At 39.1% G+C, this 13,915-nt stretch overlaps 1 protein-coding gene across 1 annotated transcript in view; it reads right to left on the reverse strand.

The window, feature by feature from the left end:
* Positions 1 to 13,915, reverse strand: part of LOC149252416 (ATP-dependent DNA helicase SRS2-like protein At4g25120) — a 429,434-nt gene that overhangs the window by 355,364 nt on the left and 60,155 nt on the right. The window contains exon 7 of the mRNA XM_089459690.1: positions 5,210 to 5,411. Within this exon, the coding sequence (XP_089315816.1) occupies positions 5,210 to 5,411 (202 nt within the window). The remainder of the gene's footprint in view (positions 1 to 5,209; positions 5,412 to 13,915) is intronic.

The following is a 13,915-nucleotide window of genomic DNA, read 5'->3' on the forward strand; positions in this document are numbered from 1 at the left end:
CCTAGGTAAGCCTATAATTTGATGATGAATTCCATCCTAGGAGGTTTTTTAACCTCATTGATTACCTGTGTTTTTCGACACGGCTAATCAAAAGAGTTTTTTCCCTCCAGCTTAAACCCCCAAAGCTAGGGTGAAATTTATTGTCGAATTATTAGGTGAGTCCTAGTGTTTTAGTCGAGTCTGATGTAAAAGTGGTTTGGGAATAATTTAAGCTAATTGGCTAAATTATTTTATTACAAATCACTTGGTTTACTAGATCATATTGAGTCGCAGATGGGTTATGTGTCTTGAGGGTCTAAGACGAATGTGTATTCCCTCTTTGAGTCTTGTAAATAAAAAATCATATGTATTAGAGGGTTGGAAAAATAATTAATCCCCTCATGTGTAAATTAATTAATTTTTCTGGCAAAATAAAATTAAATCCTAAGCCAAAAAATTAATTAATTAGAGTTAAAATTAAATTGTCTAGGAAAATAAATTCTCCAAATGGAAAAATTCGTGGGTCTTGAAAGAATAAATTTTTAAAGGTCCTCCACCAAGGGAATATTGTATTTTTCAAGAAAATTTGGACCCTTGAACCTTGGTGGTTAAGTCAAAGTCAATTTTTTGAGGAAATTAGCTCTAAATAATTAATTTTAAGCTAATTAAAATAAAATTAAATGATAAATTCGAAAATTCCTTAAAAATAAGAAATCAAAGGCCAAGATTAAAAGATCTTGAAGCGTTTATCAATGACCAAGATTATTTTGACAAGGATCAAAGAAACTAGCCGTTATTTTCCATTTGGAGGATTTATCTATAAATTAGACAATTAGTTGAGTCTCTAGACATCTTGATCTCTGACTAGAATTATTGTTGAAGCATTGTGTAAATTATTATCCCGCTGGGAACTATTTTTTCTACCATAATAAAATACTTTGGGGTGCAATTCAAAGTGTTCTTGCTTATTGATTTGTGGTATATGCTGACTACGAGCATCTCTATGATTGTACTGAATATTGATAAGGTTTGTTTTTATCATTAGATGGAAATAGAACCATACCATTGATAGTTTTGGGCTAATCTTAGGTGGTTTGATTCCCCATGTGATCTGACAAATTATTTTGAGATAAATTCATAGTGTTTGCAGGTATTTCAGTCCTTAGCCTCCAAGTTCACAAACTCCGGCAAGAATCATTGTTGCTTGGATCTCTAGTTTTTATATGGTGGTTTTCATCTTCACTTGGGCTATAGTGATCATTAATTTTTCTAAAGCGTTTTAACCATTTTTTCAAGTAAAAAATATTATAAAAACTATTTTCTCAAAATCCATTTGAAAACCCATGTATATTTTGTAAACAAAATTGTAATTTTAAATTGTAGTTTATTTTTCTAATTTGGGTTGGGGATCTAGTTTTATTTTTGTATATATTTGGGGTTTAGGTGTTGTAAAATTTATTTTGCAGGAAAAGCTCCAAGAAATTCAAGGGTTTCAAAGCTCCTAGAGGTGGATCTAGGCCTAGGAAGGTAAGATCCACCACTAAAATTCAAAGGCCAAGCCAAAAGGAGAAATCTGAAGCAAAATTGAAGAATTTTGTCAAGGGTTTGAAGAAAATTTTCTCCCCTGGTGGGCCTAGTGTGGTTCATTTCCCTTTGGTCGTGGCCATTGCTAACCCTCCTTCATCCACAACCCTAGCCGCAGGTCTGCCTTAGGCCTTGGCCTCCTCCGCTGTCCTCAAGCCTTCTCCCTCTTGGCTACCGCAACCATCTCCTGGCCCCTCTCCTCATTTCCGCAGCCTTTTTCCTTCATTTTCTCCCTCCTCTCCTTCGCAGGCCTTTCCCTTACCTTTCTTCAGGCCTCTGTTTCCTCCCTTTTTCCTTCTCTCCTTGCCTCCCTTACTTAAGGCAAGCCTAAATGCCTTCCTCCTCGCTATCCCTTTCCTCCTCTGTGGTAGTTTTTCTTTTCCTGCCTTCTCCCTTATCCCCTCACGGCAGCCCTATCCCCTGCCTCCGTCCTCTTGCCACCCTCCGTCAACCCTTCTCTTCCTCCCTTGCTTTCCCTATTTCCTCACCGTTTGCCACCCTTGCCTTTGTGGCATGTCTTCAAGGCCTTGATTCCATAAGCCACAGGCCTTAGGATTATTTTCGGCCTCCTTCCTTTCCTCCAGGCCCCCGCTTCCCTAGTGTATTTGACCAAAGGCCTGTCCTTTCTCACCATGAGGCTCAAGGAAGTCCCTCCCTAACCTTCCGTGGTGTATCTCAGAACTTAAAAGGTTTTCCCCTCCCCTTATCCTCCTCATCATGCCTACTATTCTTCTCACTGGCCCATCTATGCCTTCCTTTAGCCAGTGTTGACCCTTGTAGGCTCCCTCATATCTTCTCTGCCAGTTTCCAACCTTTGATCTACACTTGCAGTTCTCATCACAGGTTACATTATCCCCTGGATGGTGGTTTTCTGCTGATCTTGTTCGCAGAGGTAAAATTTAATTACGGCAAGATTGAGTCCTTTGACAGGCTCTCTTGATCAACAACAAGGCCACAGGCCTGCTGCATTTCAGGACTTTAAAAGACAAATGGTAAGTTGGATTGGTAAAACAACTGATCTGAAATCTTATTTTGGCAATTTCATAATTATACTCCTGCACGAGCTTATCTTGTTGGGTTTCTTATCTTTTGGCATCTCATCAGTTTACAGGACTGTTATGATCATCTTCCTCTACCGCCTTTTTGCAACTCATCAATTACATCGTTGCATCCATTGGTTCATTCTTTGTTGGTGTTTCATTGTCCAATGCATTGGATAGCTTGTGAAGATCCATAGGTTCCGGATTTTGCACACTGTCTCACACTCCAGCACTTTGACTTTTGCTTATAAGTTTCTCTCTGCACTTGAATAAGCTCACTCACACACATACTTAAATGGAAAGTGAAGATCTCATTAAATGGTGAATTGTGCTCAAGGGTATTGAAAATTGAGTTTGATCAAACATCTAATTAGGACTGTGATAATTTGATCATTGGCTTGAAAACTGGTAGATTAGTTACACATGCTCCTACACTAAATCTGCACTTAAAGGGTTGAATGTCATAAACACCTCTGCATTCAGATTTGAATTTAACAGTGGTAAGGTTCATCATAACAGTGATCACATTGTCTATTTGGGCATAAGTTGTTGAGCTTGTTTCATGACTGTTGTATCTCCTTTGAGACTGCATATTGAAGATTAATCTAGCTTAAGTATTGGTGGCATCCAGCTCACAACATTGTCATTAGAAGATCTTTTGAGTAAGTGCTCTAATTGTTCATGATTTATGATTCTAGGTGCTTACTCTATAGTGCAGCATTGTGAAGGGCATCTATTTCATTCTTAAACTAATGCATCTTTTGGTTCCCTGTCATATCATTGGTATTTCTTGTTCATTTTAGCATTTGACATCTTGGCACGTCATCTTGTGTTTAAGGATTGCTCCTTAATTTTAATTAATAAGTACTTATTACCGTCAACTAAAAATAAGCAATCCTAACCCAAGACTCACTCATATGCCTTGCACATTATCCTAGGATAGTCAATCATTTTAAAGCAGCAGTTATCCCTCTGGCTACTTGGCATCTAATTTGTTCATAAGCGAGAATTTGACTCCATAAGGCACTGGTCTCAATAATCCAATCTCATATCTTGCTTAAAATTAACCAAGTGGCTAGGCCACTCAACTGTGTCTCCCAAATAAGTTGGTCCCCAACTTGTCTCTCATCTCATTCTCCATAGGGACTACCCCCCATAGCTTGTTGTTGGGAGACAGCTAGAACGGAGTGGGCGGGGATCAGAGTGACAGCCCCCATCCTGAGCGTTGTCGCAGTGCCTGTACAATCCGGGCAACAACAGACACATAACCATGCAATAGAAAAGGTGCACCCGACATGGGATGGACTAGCCCCTAAACTAATGATCACCGCTATAAAAGCAAGGTCCTCAAACCATGAGTCATCAATTAAGCCCATCCAAGGCCCTCCAATCCTATTCAAGACGAAAGGAGATAGAGATGAACCCAAAGGGACTAACCATGATCCAACCAAAGACAATGTCTAGGACACCTAACACAAGGACTCACATGGTTGTTACATGGTTTTAACTTGTGGCCTTGGGCTTACAATGATGCAAAATGCATTTTGAAAAGTCATATGTGTACCCTTCCTAAAATGGGGTTACAAGGCCCACTAATCTAGGTTGGATACCAAGCGTCAACCTACCACTTATCCTCCATGAATCATCTCAAGTGAAAGTGCACTCCACCTTGGGCTCTAGAATGATGACACATGTCCACAATTAGGGTACACCCCATCTAGATTAGCACATATGATAGAACCAAAAAGCACATGTTATCTAATCACCACCAAATTGGCACACATGTTATCCCTAACAAGCGTATCCAAAAAATACGATTTATCTCAAAGAAGCAAAAAGTAGAAAAGCACATGTTCTTTGATCAACACCAAAACTAATGTCCATGCCCTTCTAAATAGAGGGTATCCAGAAATGTAACCTACTTCAAAAAACGTGAACCTTTTAAGAATAGAAAGTTGCCCAAAAGCAAGTCTTAAAAAAATCCAAGCCATAATTGAAGCTATTCCACCAAACACAACCCCTTTATAAGGCCTATTGAATGTTTTGATAATAAGATCACCATAGTTACTCAAGCTACACTACCAATTGTGTATTATCACGTTAGAGCAAAGTTTCCAAGAAAAGGAAATTATTGAGATACATGTAATGGTTGGAATCTTTCATTGTGTGCCATCCTATTATAGTCCATAGATATTGCGCTCATCGACAATGTTTTGCATGTGTCCATTAATGACCTCCTAGTGATTTTCATCAACTTTTTTACTAAACATGTGCTTTCAATTATTTCCAATCCATAGATGTGGTGTGTATCTGTAGATAGAATGCAAATCAATATGATAGTTTGCTATTGCTTGTTTGGTATAGGTTCCAAATCATTATTGCATCAAGGCTAGATATTATACTTACCCTTAAAACTCAATGCAAGTGTCCACATTCTAATATTTCACACACGTGTCTACCAATAAATTTAAACATTTAACTTCAAAGTCTTCTCTAAAATTGAGGATTTTCTTCTAGCATTAGAAAACATATAATTAGTAAAACAAAAAACAAGTGAATAATAAATATTCATGAACAATTCAATGTCTTTGAAACCATAAACTCACTTGGGTAACAAATTGTTGCCATTTTTTTGACTTTTCTTTCATAGGTCCAACAATTTTGTCTGCATCAACACTCGCCGCTAGCTTAACACCCTCCCCATTTTGGTCCACTTGATCCTCAATTGTCATCAAACGAACAGCTTCAATAACTGCTCGCCTTTGTTGGCCATGACCATATACTAAAAACTCTGATGTACGTCCCAACCTGTTTCATTTTAAACACAAAAGTTTAGAAACAAAATTGGAAGGAGAACGAAAAAGCAAACTCTCTATTATAAAAGAAAAAATAAATATAGCTAGGGGAAGAAGCCTAAAGGAAACAAAAGATAAATATTAACATAAGCAATACAAACGAAAGAAATACAATAATGTCATCAAATGACCAAAAGCATCTTTGGAATCGAAGATTTTATCAAGGCAGTGGAAACAACATCTCTAGCCTAGTTAAAGGTTAAAGCTAGAAAAAGCAATAGAAAATAGTTTAACAAAACCTCTATCACACCACACTAATAGCCAAGGTATTGTATCCATGTCTTAGCCATGAGATTCTACGTCTAGGCAACAAGACATTTCCCATACCTTATCTCTCGACTCTTCCAAATCATCCAGCCAATCATCTATAAGGAATTTCTTCCCCTTGACCTCATATATTAGGATCGAGGGCACCAAGGGTTGTTGATCACCCCATAAGCAAAACATATCCCTCCCACCCGAGGAGAGTTGATGATTTTTGTATCTACATCAAAGCTTTGTATCATTTCTACATGTTGTTAAGACTTAGGCTTTGGATTCTTTTGTATATAGGATAAACATGCTTAAAAAATAATTTTCCAAGAGCTAATTTAACACTCCCACTTTGTACTCTCTCAAACGTACTTAGCAATCCAATTGACCTATCTATGGTCATTTGTTGAACATTAATAAATTATATTATCTTATATGATCAGATAAGGTAAAGCAATTATGTGCCAACTAGTGGCATACTACTGATTTAAAACCACTATAACTAGGGGAAAGTCACAATGTCATAATTTCATAAGTTCTAAGTAGCATAGTTTTTCCATAAAGTCTTAAGGATCATAAGGACCTCCCTTTTGCATGCAAACTAATTTTAGTTGGCCATATTCTCTAGGCTAATCATGTGTGTTGTGTCTACTATATGGAAACTTGGATCTGGAAACTTTATGGCTATACAGCCACCTCCTTCCTTGTTGGTTTGCGTTGTAGGTAAAACCCTAATGCTGGAATTTTGCTCTGGTCTTTTGCTTAAGAGAGAACACACAAATTTGATGTTTAATCGAAGTTCGAACTGCCCACCAACTACCTTTATCTCCCCTTCAAGGGCTCGACCTGAGCCTACAAAGAACTCACAATAATAGTGGATTGTGGGTCCCTCTACCGGGAAATAATAAAAAATTGCAAATGGTGGACTGTGGGTCCCTCTGCTAAGTTTAGTGCACCTCTAAACTTGGTTGAACCCTTCCTCCTCTAACTCCATTTGACACATTTACCTAAGGAGTCATAAAGGACTTTGGCCAACCTTGGATATATGAGGAGTTACATTGCACACTCCAAGATAGAGTTATCTATAGACATGCATCAACATGGCAAGCTCATAAACTCTTCTTAAGGAGAAATTTTAGCTAAAGGAGAATCTGTTGTAGCCAAAGAGAATACCTCCCTCGCTAGGGGGGAGAGATGATTTTTGTGTAGTGCCAGGAGGTATTCCTACATGCCAAGAGGCCTCCTAACTTGGCCTAGAAAATTTATGGAAATTAAAATAAAATAAATTTTATTTTTGGGCTTCATGTAGGCTCAAAAGGGATAAGTCAGCCCCACCATGAAAGTGTGTTCCCTGGGGTAAATGCACCCATTCAACTTGTATATATACACATGATGTGACGCATCATTTGTCTCACTCACTCATCATCTCGCTTATATAGAAGACACTCATGGTAGCATAAAAAGGATGAAATGTGTTAAAATTGGCAACTAGTGCCAAATTCCACTTTGGACAGCTCATTTGATGGAGATGATGATTGCGTTGAATTCCTCTTTTCGCGAGGACCAAAATTGACCCAAAGATCATCAAATTTGGACAAGTAGAAATGTGTCTTTGAATTTATGTCCACACGTGAAAATTGTCAAGGTCGACCACATCATCATTTAGGCTCAAGAAGCCCAATGGACGTGTCTCTTGACCCTCAACGATTTGTATCAATATAAGAGACCTCCAACCTCATTTGGCACCTCACTCACTCACACATTCTTCTCTCTCATCATCTGATTGGTTCGTACAACTTATTAGAAATATCTTTTCCTCACATGTGTGGCAGCAGAAGGACAAATTGTAGGACGAATTATAGGGCCGAAATTTCAGGGACTGTTGCAGGTTTGACCAGCATTGACTAGGGTTGGTTTGACCTCCTTTTAGATGCAGCCTGTTTTTAGCAGGCTGCATCTATTAGCACAGGGACCGAGGCATTTTGTTGACTTTGACCGCAGATATATCACAGTGTTGACCGCAGGCCTAACCGCAGAGTTTGACCAAGTTTGGCCGTTGTTTTCAAGATTGTTTTGGGTTGACTTTGACCACCTTATTAGGCCGATTTTGACTAGGTATGACCGAGCTGCTTTGAGGTAATTTTGTTGCTGCTTTGACCAGCGTTGACTTTCTGGTTAGGGTTGTTGACTGCTGCAGAAAGTTTCAGATTTGATAGGGTTGCTTTAATCATCATTTGGCAAGTCAATTTTGACTTTATTGTACTCTCTATTGATCATTTGATATAATAATAAGAAGAATTGATCAAAGGGTTTTTCCCTGGCATCCGCCAAATCTGGTGTCCTCTTGTCTTCAGCATTTTACTTTTCATTTTCTGTCTACGGTTACTGTCAACGTGATTTATGGTTAAAGTGATTGCTATTGGAAAATTAAATTGGCAATTATCATTGGGCTGCTAAAAGGACAATGAAGTAATTGTGCTAAGCATAGAACATATCATTGTTAACTAAAATTAACATGATATGAGAGCCCAAGTGAAGACAAAGCCCAAGCAAGAGAGAGAAAGGAAATCACTAAGAGATATTTGTTGGACAAGACTATTGGGCAAGTCTCCATGGCTTCTACATCCTACTTCAAGACTGAGGACAAGCTCAACGACAAATCTGACTATCATGCATGGAAAATTACTTTGGAAGAGCATGATGCAATGGACTATGTTCAAGAAAAAGTCGTGGAGCCTCCCTTAAATGCACCAATTGCTGCTAAAACGAAGTATAAGAAAGGTAAGGTTAACGCTAAGAAAGATATCATTGACTCCATTCAAAAGCATTTGATTGCCTATATTTCTGATTTAGGAACATCTAAGGAGATGTATGATAAGTTGGTTGGGATGTTCAAAGTGAACAATGCAAATCAAATCCTTTTTCTCAAAAACAAGTTGAAGGACATCAAGATGGATAAAGGGGAGTCTATCCAATACTACTTCATGGAAATAACTCAAATCAAGAATGACCTACTATCTATTGGAGAAGTTATTGTTGACAGGGAGCTCACTCTCATTACACATGGAGGTCTTTCAAGACCTTGGGATGTATTTGTCAGCACTATTCTCAACAATGATAGGATACATGGTTTTGATGAGTTATTGGATTGATGCACTCAAGAGGAGACAAGGATGATGGAGTCCAATGCAAATGAACCTACTGCCTTCTCTGCCCATGCAAAGAGGAAGAATAATGTTGGTCTAAGGAGACGGGGTCAAGGTGTAACACCCTCCTTCCAAGGAGACAAGGTCAAGGTGTAACACCGTCCTTCCACATTTACCCAAGTTAGCTGGCCCGCTCGGGTAAACATGTGACGAGAGGCTACTATGATCTAATTCAACTCCCCATGTACAGTTAAGGAAGTGGAACCGACAAAACACAACCAATTTGACCTTCTACACATGCTACAAAACCTCCAGGAGCCAACCAACCTTTCCAAGTGACCAAACCCTGAGGCAAATTAACATTTTACTAACCTAGAGCCTCAGTCACTCCCATGACATGGGCATGCATGCGACTGGGACCCTCCAGTCGCTCTCATAGCAAGGGCATGCAAGCGACTGGGGTCTTTTTCAACTAGTTCAAAGCCAGCGACCCTGGATTTTGTGCCACTTTTTTAGGGCCAAGGCTCAGGCCACTACCCAAAACTCCATGAAACCTTCAAGAATGAAAAGTAACATCGAAACAATGATACTAAAGCAAATACTTGAACAAAAACTTCATTGTACCCCTACTAGCCATGACAGGCATTTCGTCAAACATGTCACAAATATGCATTCTACAGGTCATAACTACAAATCTGAGCATAGTGGTCTCATACTTATTTGAGAATCGCATAGAAGCATTGATGCCTTATCACATTAGCTGCATTATCATCCATTAGGTAATATATTCATTGTTCATTCATTTACAAATCAAAACATGATGAGAGTCATGTATCATCACTGTCATAAAACATGCTCATAATCAACATATAACCAACAGAGATAACAAAGACACAACAGCCATGGAACCACATATAAACAAGTATATTTACCCATCAAATACAAGAGGAAAGAAGCTCTTATTAACATATGCAAAATGCAACCAAGTCTAGGACTTCCACAAACCACCCGACCATAGACTAGGCTAAACCAAATCTCTCTTTCAGCCAGTCACCCCCATGCCATATTCCAAGCATGAATGTGGGATCTCATGGAACACATCCAACAAAACCAACCAGGGCTTCCAAAGGCCAAACCACCTCAACCCTCAACCAATGATTCCACCTCACAGTCGGACATCACTAACCATCACCAGATTGGTGTCTACCCAAATTATCCAAGGCTCTAGAGTGTTTGTTCCAACCAGTGCTTCTAGGACTAGTAACTCAACCGGCAACTATTGTCGAGCTTCCAGAGCGTTTGTCCAACCAGGGCTTCCAGGACTAGTAATTCAACCCACCAAAAGCTTCTAGAGCATTTGTCCAACCAAGGCTTCTAGGACTAGTAACTCAACCCAAGTTGTTACAGGTATTCCAGAGCGTTTGTCCAACCAAGGCTTCCAGGAACTATTAACACAACCCACTGCCATAAGCACATGAGAACCAACCAGAAAACAAAAGGAAAGACACCCACAACACCATGGCTATCCAGAAAATGGCAAGGCTAAGCAAATCCACCGTCAATCTAGGCATTCCTCCATGCCAATGACAGATCATAACCAAGAAACCACATGCATATGCCATGCATGCCAAAACTAGAAAGGAAATCATACATGCAACTCAGTACCTGCAAGTAAAATCCACTGTAGCTATTGATCCCAATGTCCTCTTGCACTTTCTTGGTCTTCCCTTGCCTTCTTGCTTCAAAACTCCAAGTATGCGACACTCCTCCTAGAGTGCTCCAAGAGAACTCTTAAGTGTCCAAGAGTATGAGAGAGAGAGAATAGAGAGAGAGCTCAAAAATTGAATTGACAAAAGTCTGTCAATTGATCCTCAAAATCCTTTTTATTAGTGAGGCCTCTATTTTCTTCAATTTTCCATTATTTTCTTTCATTTTCCTCCTCACATGCAACATGTGACTTTTCACCTTCCTTTTCTCCTAATTTCCATTATTTTCATAAATAAATGCCAATCTAAGAAACTAGATTCATTTCCCAGGCCTCATGTGTCCCGAATCAGGCGAATCAGACACGATTCGGTGGGACACATGTCCTCCGGATCGTGTCCGAGCGTGTCCCAATTCCAGGACACTTGTCACGCTTTTTTGACCTCCGCACGGCCATAAAGGACCGATTTGGGCCATTATAACTTCACAATATTCATTCTCTCTTGTTGTGGGTTTGTTGTGGGTGTGTGAGAGTGAAGAGAAAAGGGTATGGGAGCATTTTGGAGGCAATTCAAGCAACAGGTAAATGCATTTTCTCTCTATTTTTTTTGCATTTTTATTACAGCAGTTTGCATGTGCATTTGTTTACAAATTTGTGCATTTTTTCTTTATTTTTTTATAGCATTCATGACTCGTTCAAGCGCAACAGGGAAGGGGCAAAAGAAGGGGATACAGAGGAGGAGGATGCAAAGATGACATTGGATACAAAGGAGGAGGATGTAGCAAAGGAGAGAAGTGGTGACCATGATGATGAGTACAGTGATGCTGATTTTGATGATGAGGATTGATGACTCATGATCTACCTACTACCTTGAGGGTTGTAGTTGTTTTGTATTTGTTGTTTCTATTTTCCATTGGCATTGCTACTACCTATGTAACACATTATGATTTTGATGACTTAATGAAAAAACTACAATATCTTGTCTTTCTCCTATTGGATCATTGATGAATATTGAATATGTATTATGTCACAATTGTATTTGTATGCATAATGTTACTTTGTAAAACTTACATCTTATGAAGACCAATGTTTGAATCAATGAATTTGTATCATCAATAAGAATTTCTGGAAGAAATATCTAATTTTTAATATATATATATATAATAAAATTATATATAACATGTCCTAATGTGCCCTGTTGCGGGGAGGGTCAACGTGTCCATGTCCGACACTCGAATCCTCGTGTCCTTCGTGTCCCGTGTCCCTGTGTCAGGTGACTTAGATGTCAAGTAATGCCACTTTGTCTTTACAAAGCCTTTGCCAATTTCCATAACCATTAATTAATCACAAGTGAACCCCATCACTATGTTTTTGTCCAACATTCAGCCTGGAATACATGTCCCATTACCATGGTTATTATTTTGCCTTTATTAACTTTATTACATGGATTTTTTACCAGCATTGTTACACAAGGATTCAAGAAGGGATTCAAAGAAGGAAGGTTCTACAATTGCAACAGGTTCGGCCACTATGCCAGAGAGTGTCCAAGAAGAATTCTCCAAGGGATGATGACAACAACAACCACAACAATTTCAAAGGCAATGGCAATCAAAGGAAAAACAGGTTCTACAACAAAGGAAAGAGGAATGTTCTCACTACTCGAAATGGAAATGGTTGACCTCCCAAGAGGACAAGAAATGCCAAGTATGATGAAAGTAATGTTGTAGAAAAACAAGATGAATTTTATCTTATTTTCGCTCTATCTACTGCCTCTCCTCTAGATATGTTGGATCATAGGTTGATTCATAGTGGAGCCTCAAGGCACTTCACTGGGTACAAGGAGGCCCTCTCAAATTTGGTTGAAAAGAAGACTGATTTGAAGATCATACTTGGAGATAATGCCACCTACCCCATGAAAGGGATAGGTATTGTCACTCTTCACTTGAATCAAGGTCAAACCATTCATCTACAAGAAGTTTTGTATGTGCCCGATTTGAAGAAAAACCTAGTGTCCATTTCTGCGATGGAAGATAAATGGTTCAAGGTAGCATTCGTTGATGGAAAGGTACATATTTGGCAAAGAAACCCTAAAGATGCATTTACTCTTGGATTTAGGGTCGATGGTCTCTATCAAGTTGGAGGAAGTCCCTTGGGAGCTATGGCACCAGAGATTTGCCCACTTACATTACAAAGCCTTACCAAGGGTAAGAAAGATGGTCACAGGTATGCCCAAGTTCAACATGAATCATGAAGGCGTTTGTCAGAGTTGTGCAGCTGGGAAACACACTAAGGGGCCATTGTTGAAAAATGTAACTAGGCTCGGTCTTCATAAAATGTATTTGTCAAAAGAATTTTTATTATTGTTACAATAACTTATTAAAGCATGGGTTTCATGCTTGGGTCATCATTTTATTAGTCAAAGTCCCCATTGAGTACTCCTAGGATTAATAAAGAGTCAATAGAGTCATTGTATATTTTATGAGACCCTTCTTGGGCTTTCGAACGATGTAAAAAGAATTATTTTTTAGTCAAAAATAAATTATGTAACCTCCACACCAAGTCGGCCTCAAGAAGATCAAGTCGGCCTCAAGGAAGGCAATTCGACCTCATTGGAAGGCTATATATACAAGGAAATTCGACTTCATTTGAGCATCTCACTCTCTCAAGCATAGTTCGATCTTTGGAAGCTAGAAGCTGGAAGCTGGGAAGAAGTGTGAAGTTGAAGGAAGGGTCCAAAAGGAGTGCGAGTTTGGTCTAGGTGAAGGAGAAGAAGAAAATCGAAATTTTGGTGCCTCTCTCTCTCTCTTGTGTGGGCTGGTTTAGGAGATCGAAGTCTCCTAGTCTAGGTCGAAGTTGCTACTGATGTCGGAAGCTGCCAAGTCGAAGTTCTAGGGTCGAAGTGTTGTTGCTGCTAGGTCGAAGGTTGGATCGAAGAAGGAGAGGTTGGCTTGGTGTGGAGGAGGTCTTTGTCTAGGTAGAAGAGTCTCAAGGAAAACTATTGAAGGGTTTTCCGCTAGATAGGGGTTTTGCCCTATTCGAGTGCCTACATCTTGTGTCTTGTGTTTTTGTGATCTTCATGCACACAAACTTTGGTAATTACTTGATGAAAGGTAATATAACAAATAAGTAAAAGAAGCCAACATAATTCACAAGTAATTATCAAGAAAGAGAAATCTAACACTAATCCTACTAGCATTGATTTCTCAACAACCTTCCCTTCTAGTGAAAGCAAGACAACCGATATTCTCCAATTGGTCCATTCTGACCTATTTGGTATGTTGCCACTAACATCGTTGGAAGGATACTTACATTATGCAATCTTTGTGGATGACTACTCTTGCAAAACATGGATCT

The sequence above is a fragment of the Pinus tabuliformis genome, chromosome 7 (assembly GCF_031772625.1).
Source record: "Pinus tabuliformis cultivar Carrire ecotype Pingquan chromosome 7, CPIR1, whole genome shotgun sequence".
Classification (NCBI taxonomy): Eukaryota; Viridiplantae; Streptophyta; class Pinopsida; order Pinales; family Pinaceae; genus Pinus; species Pinus tabuliformis.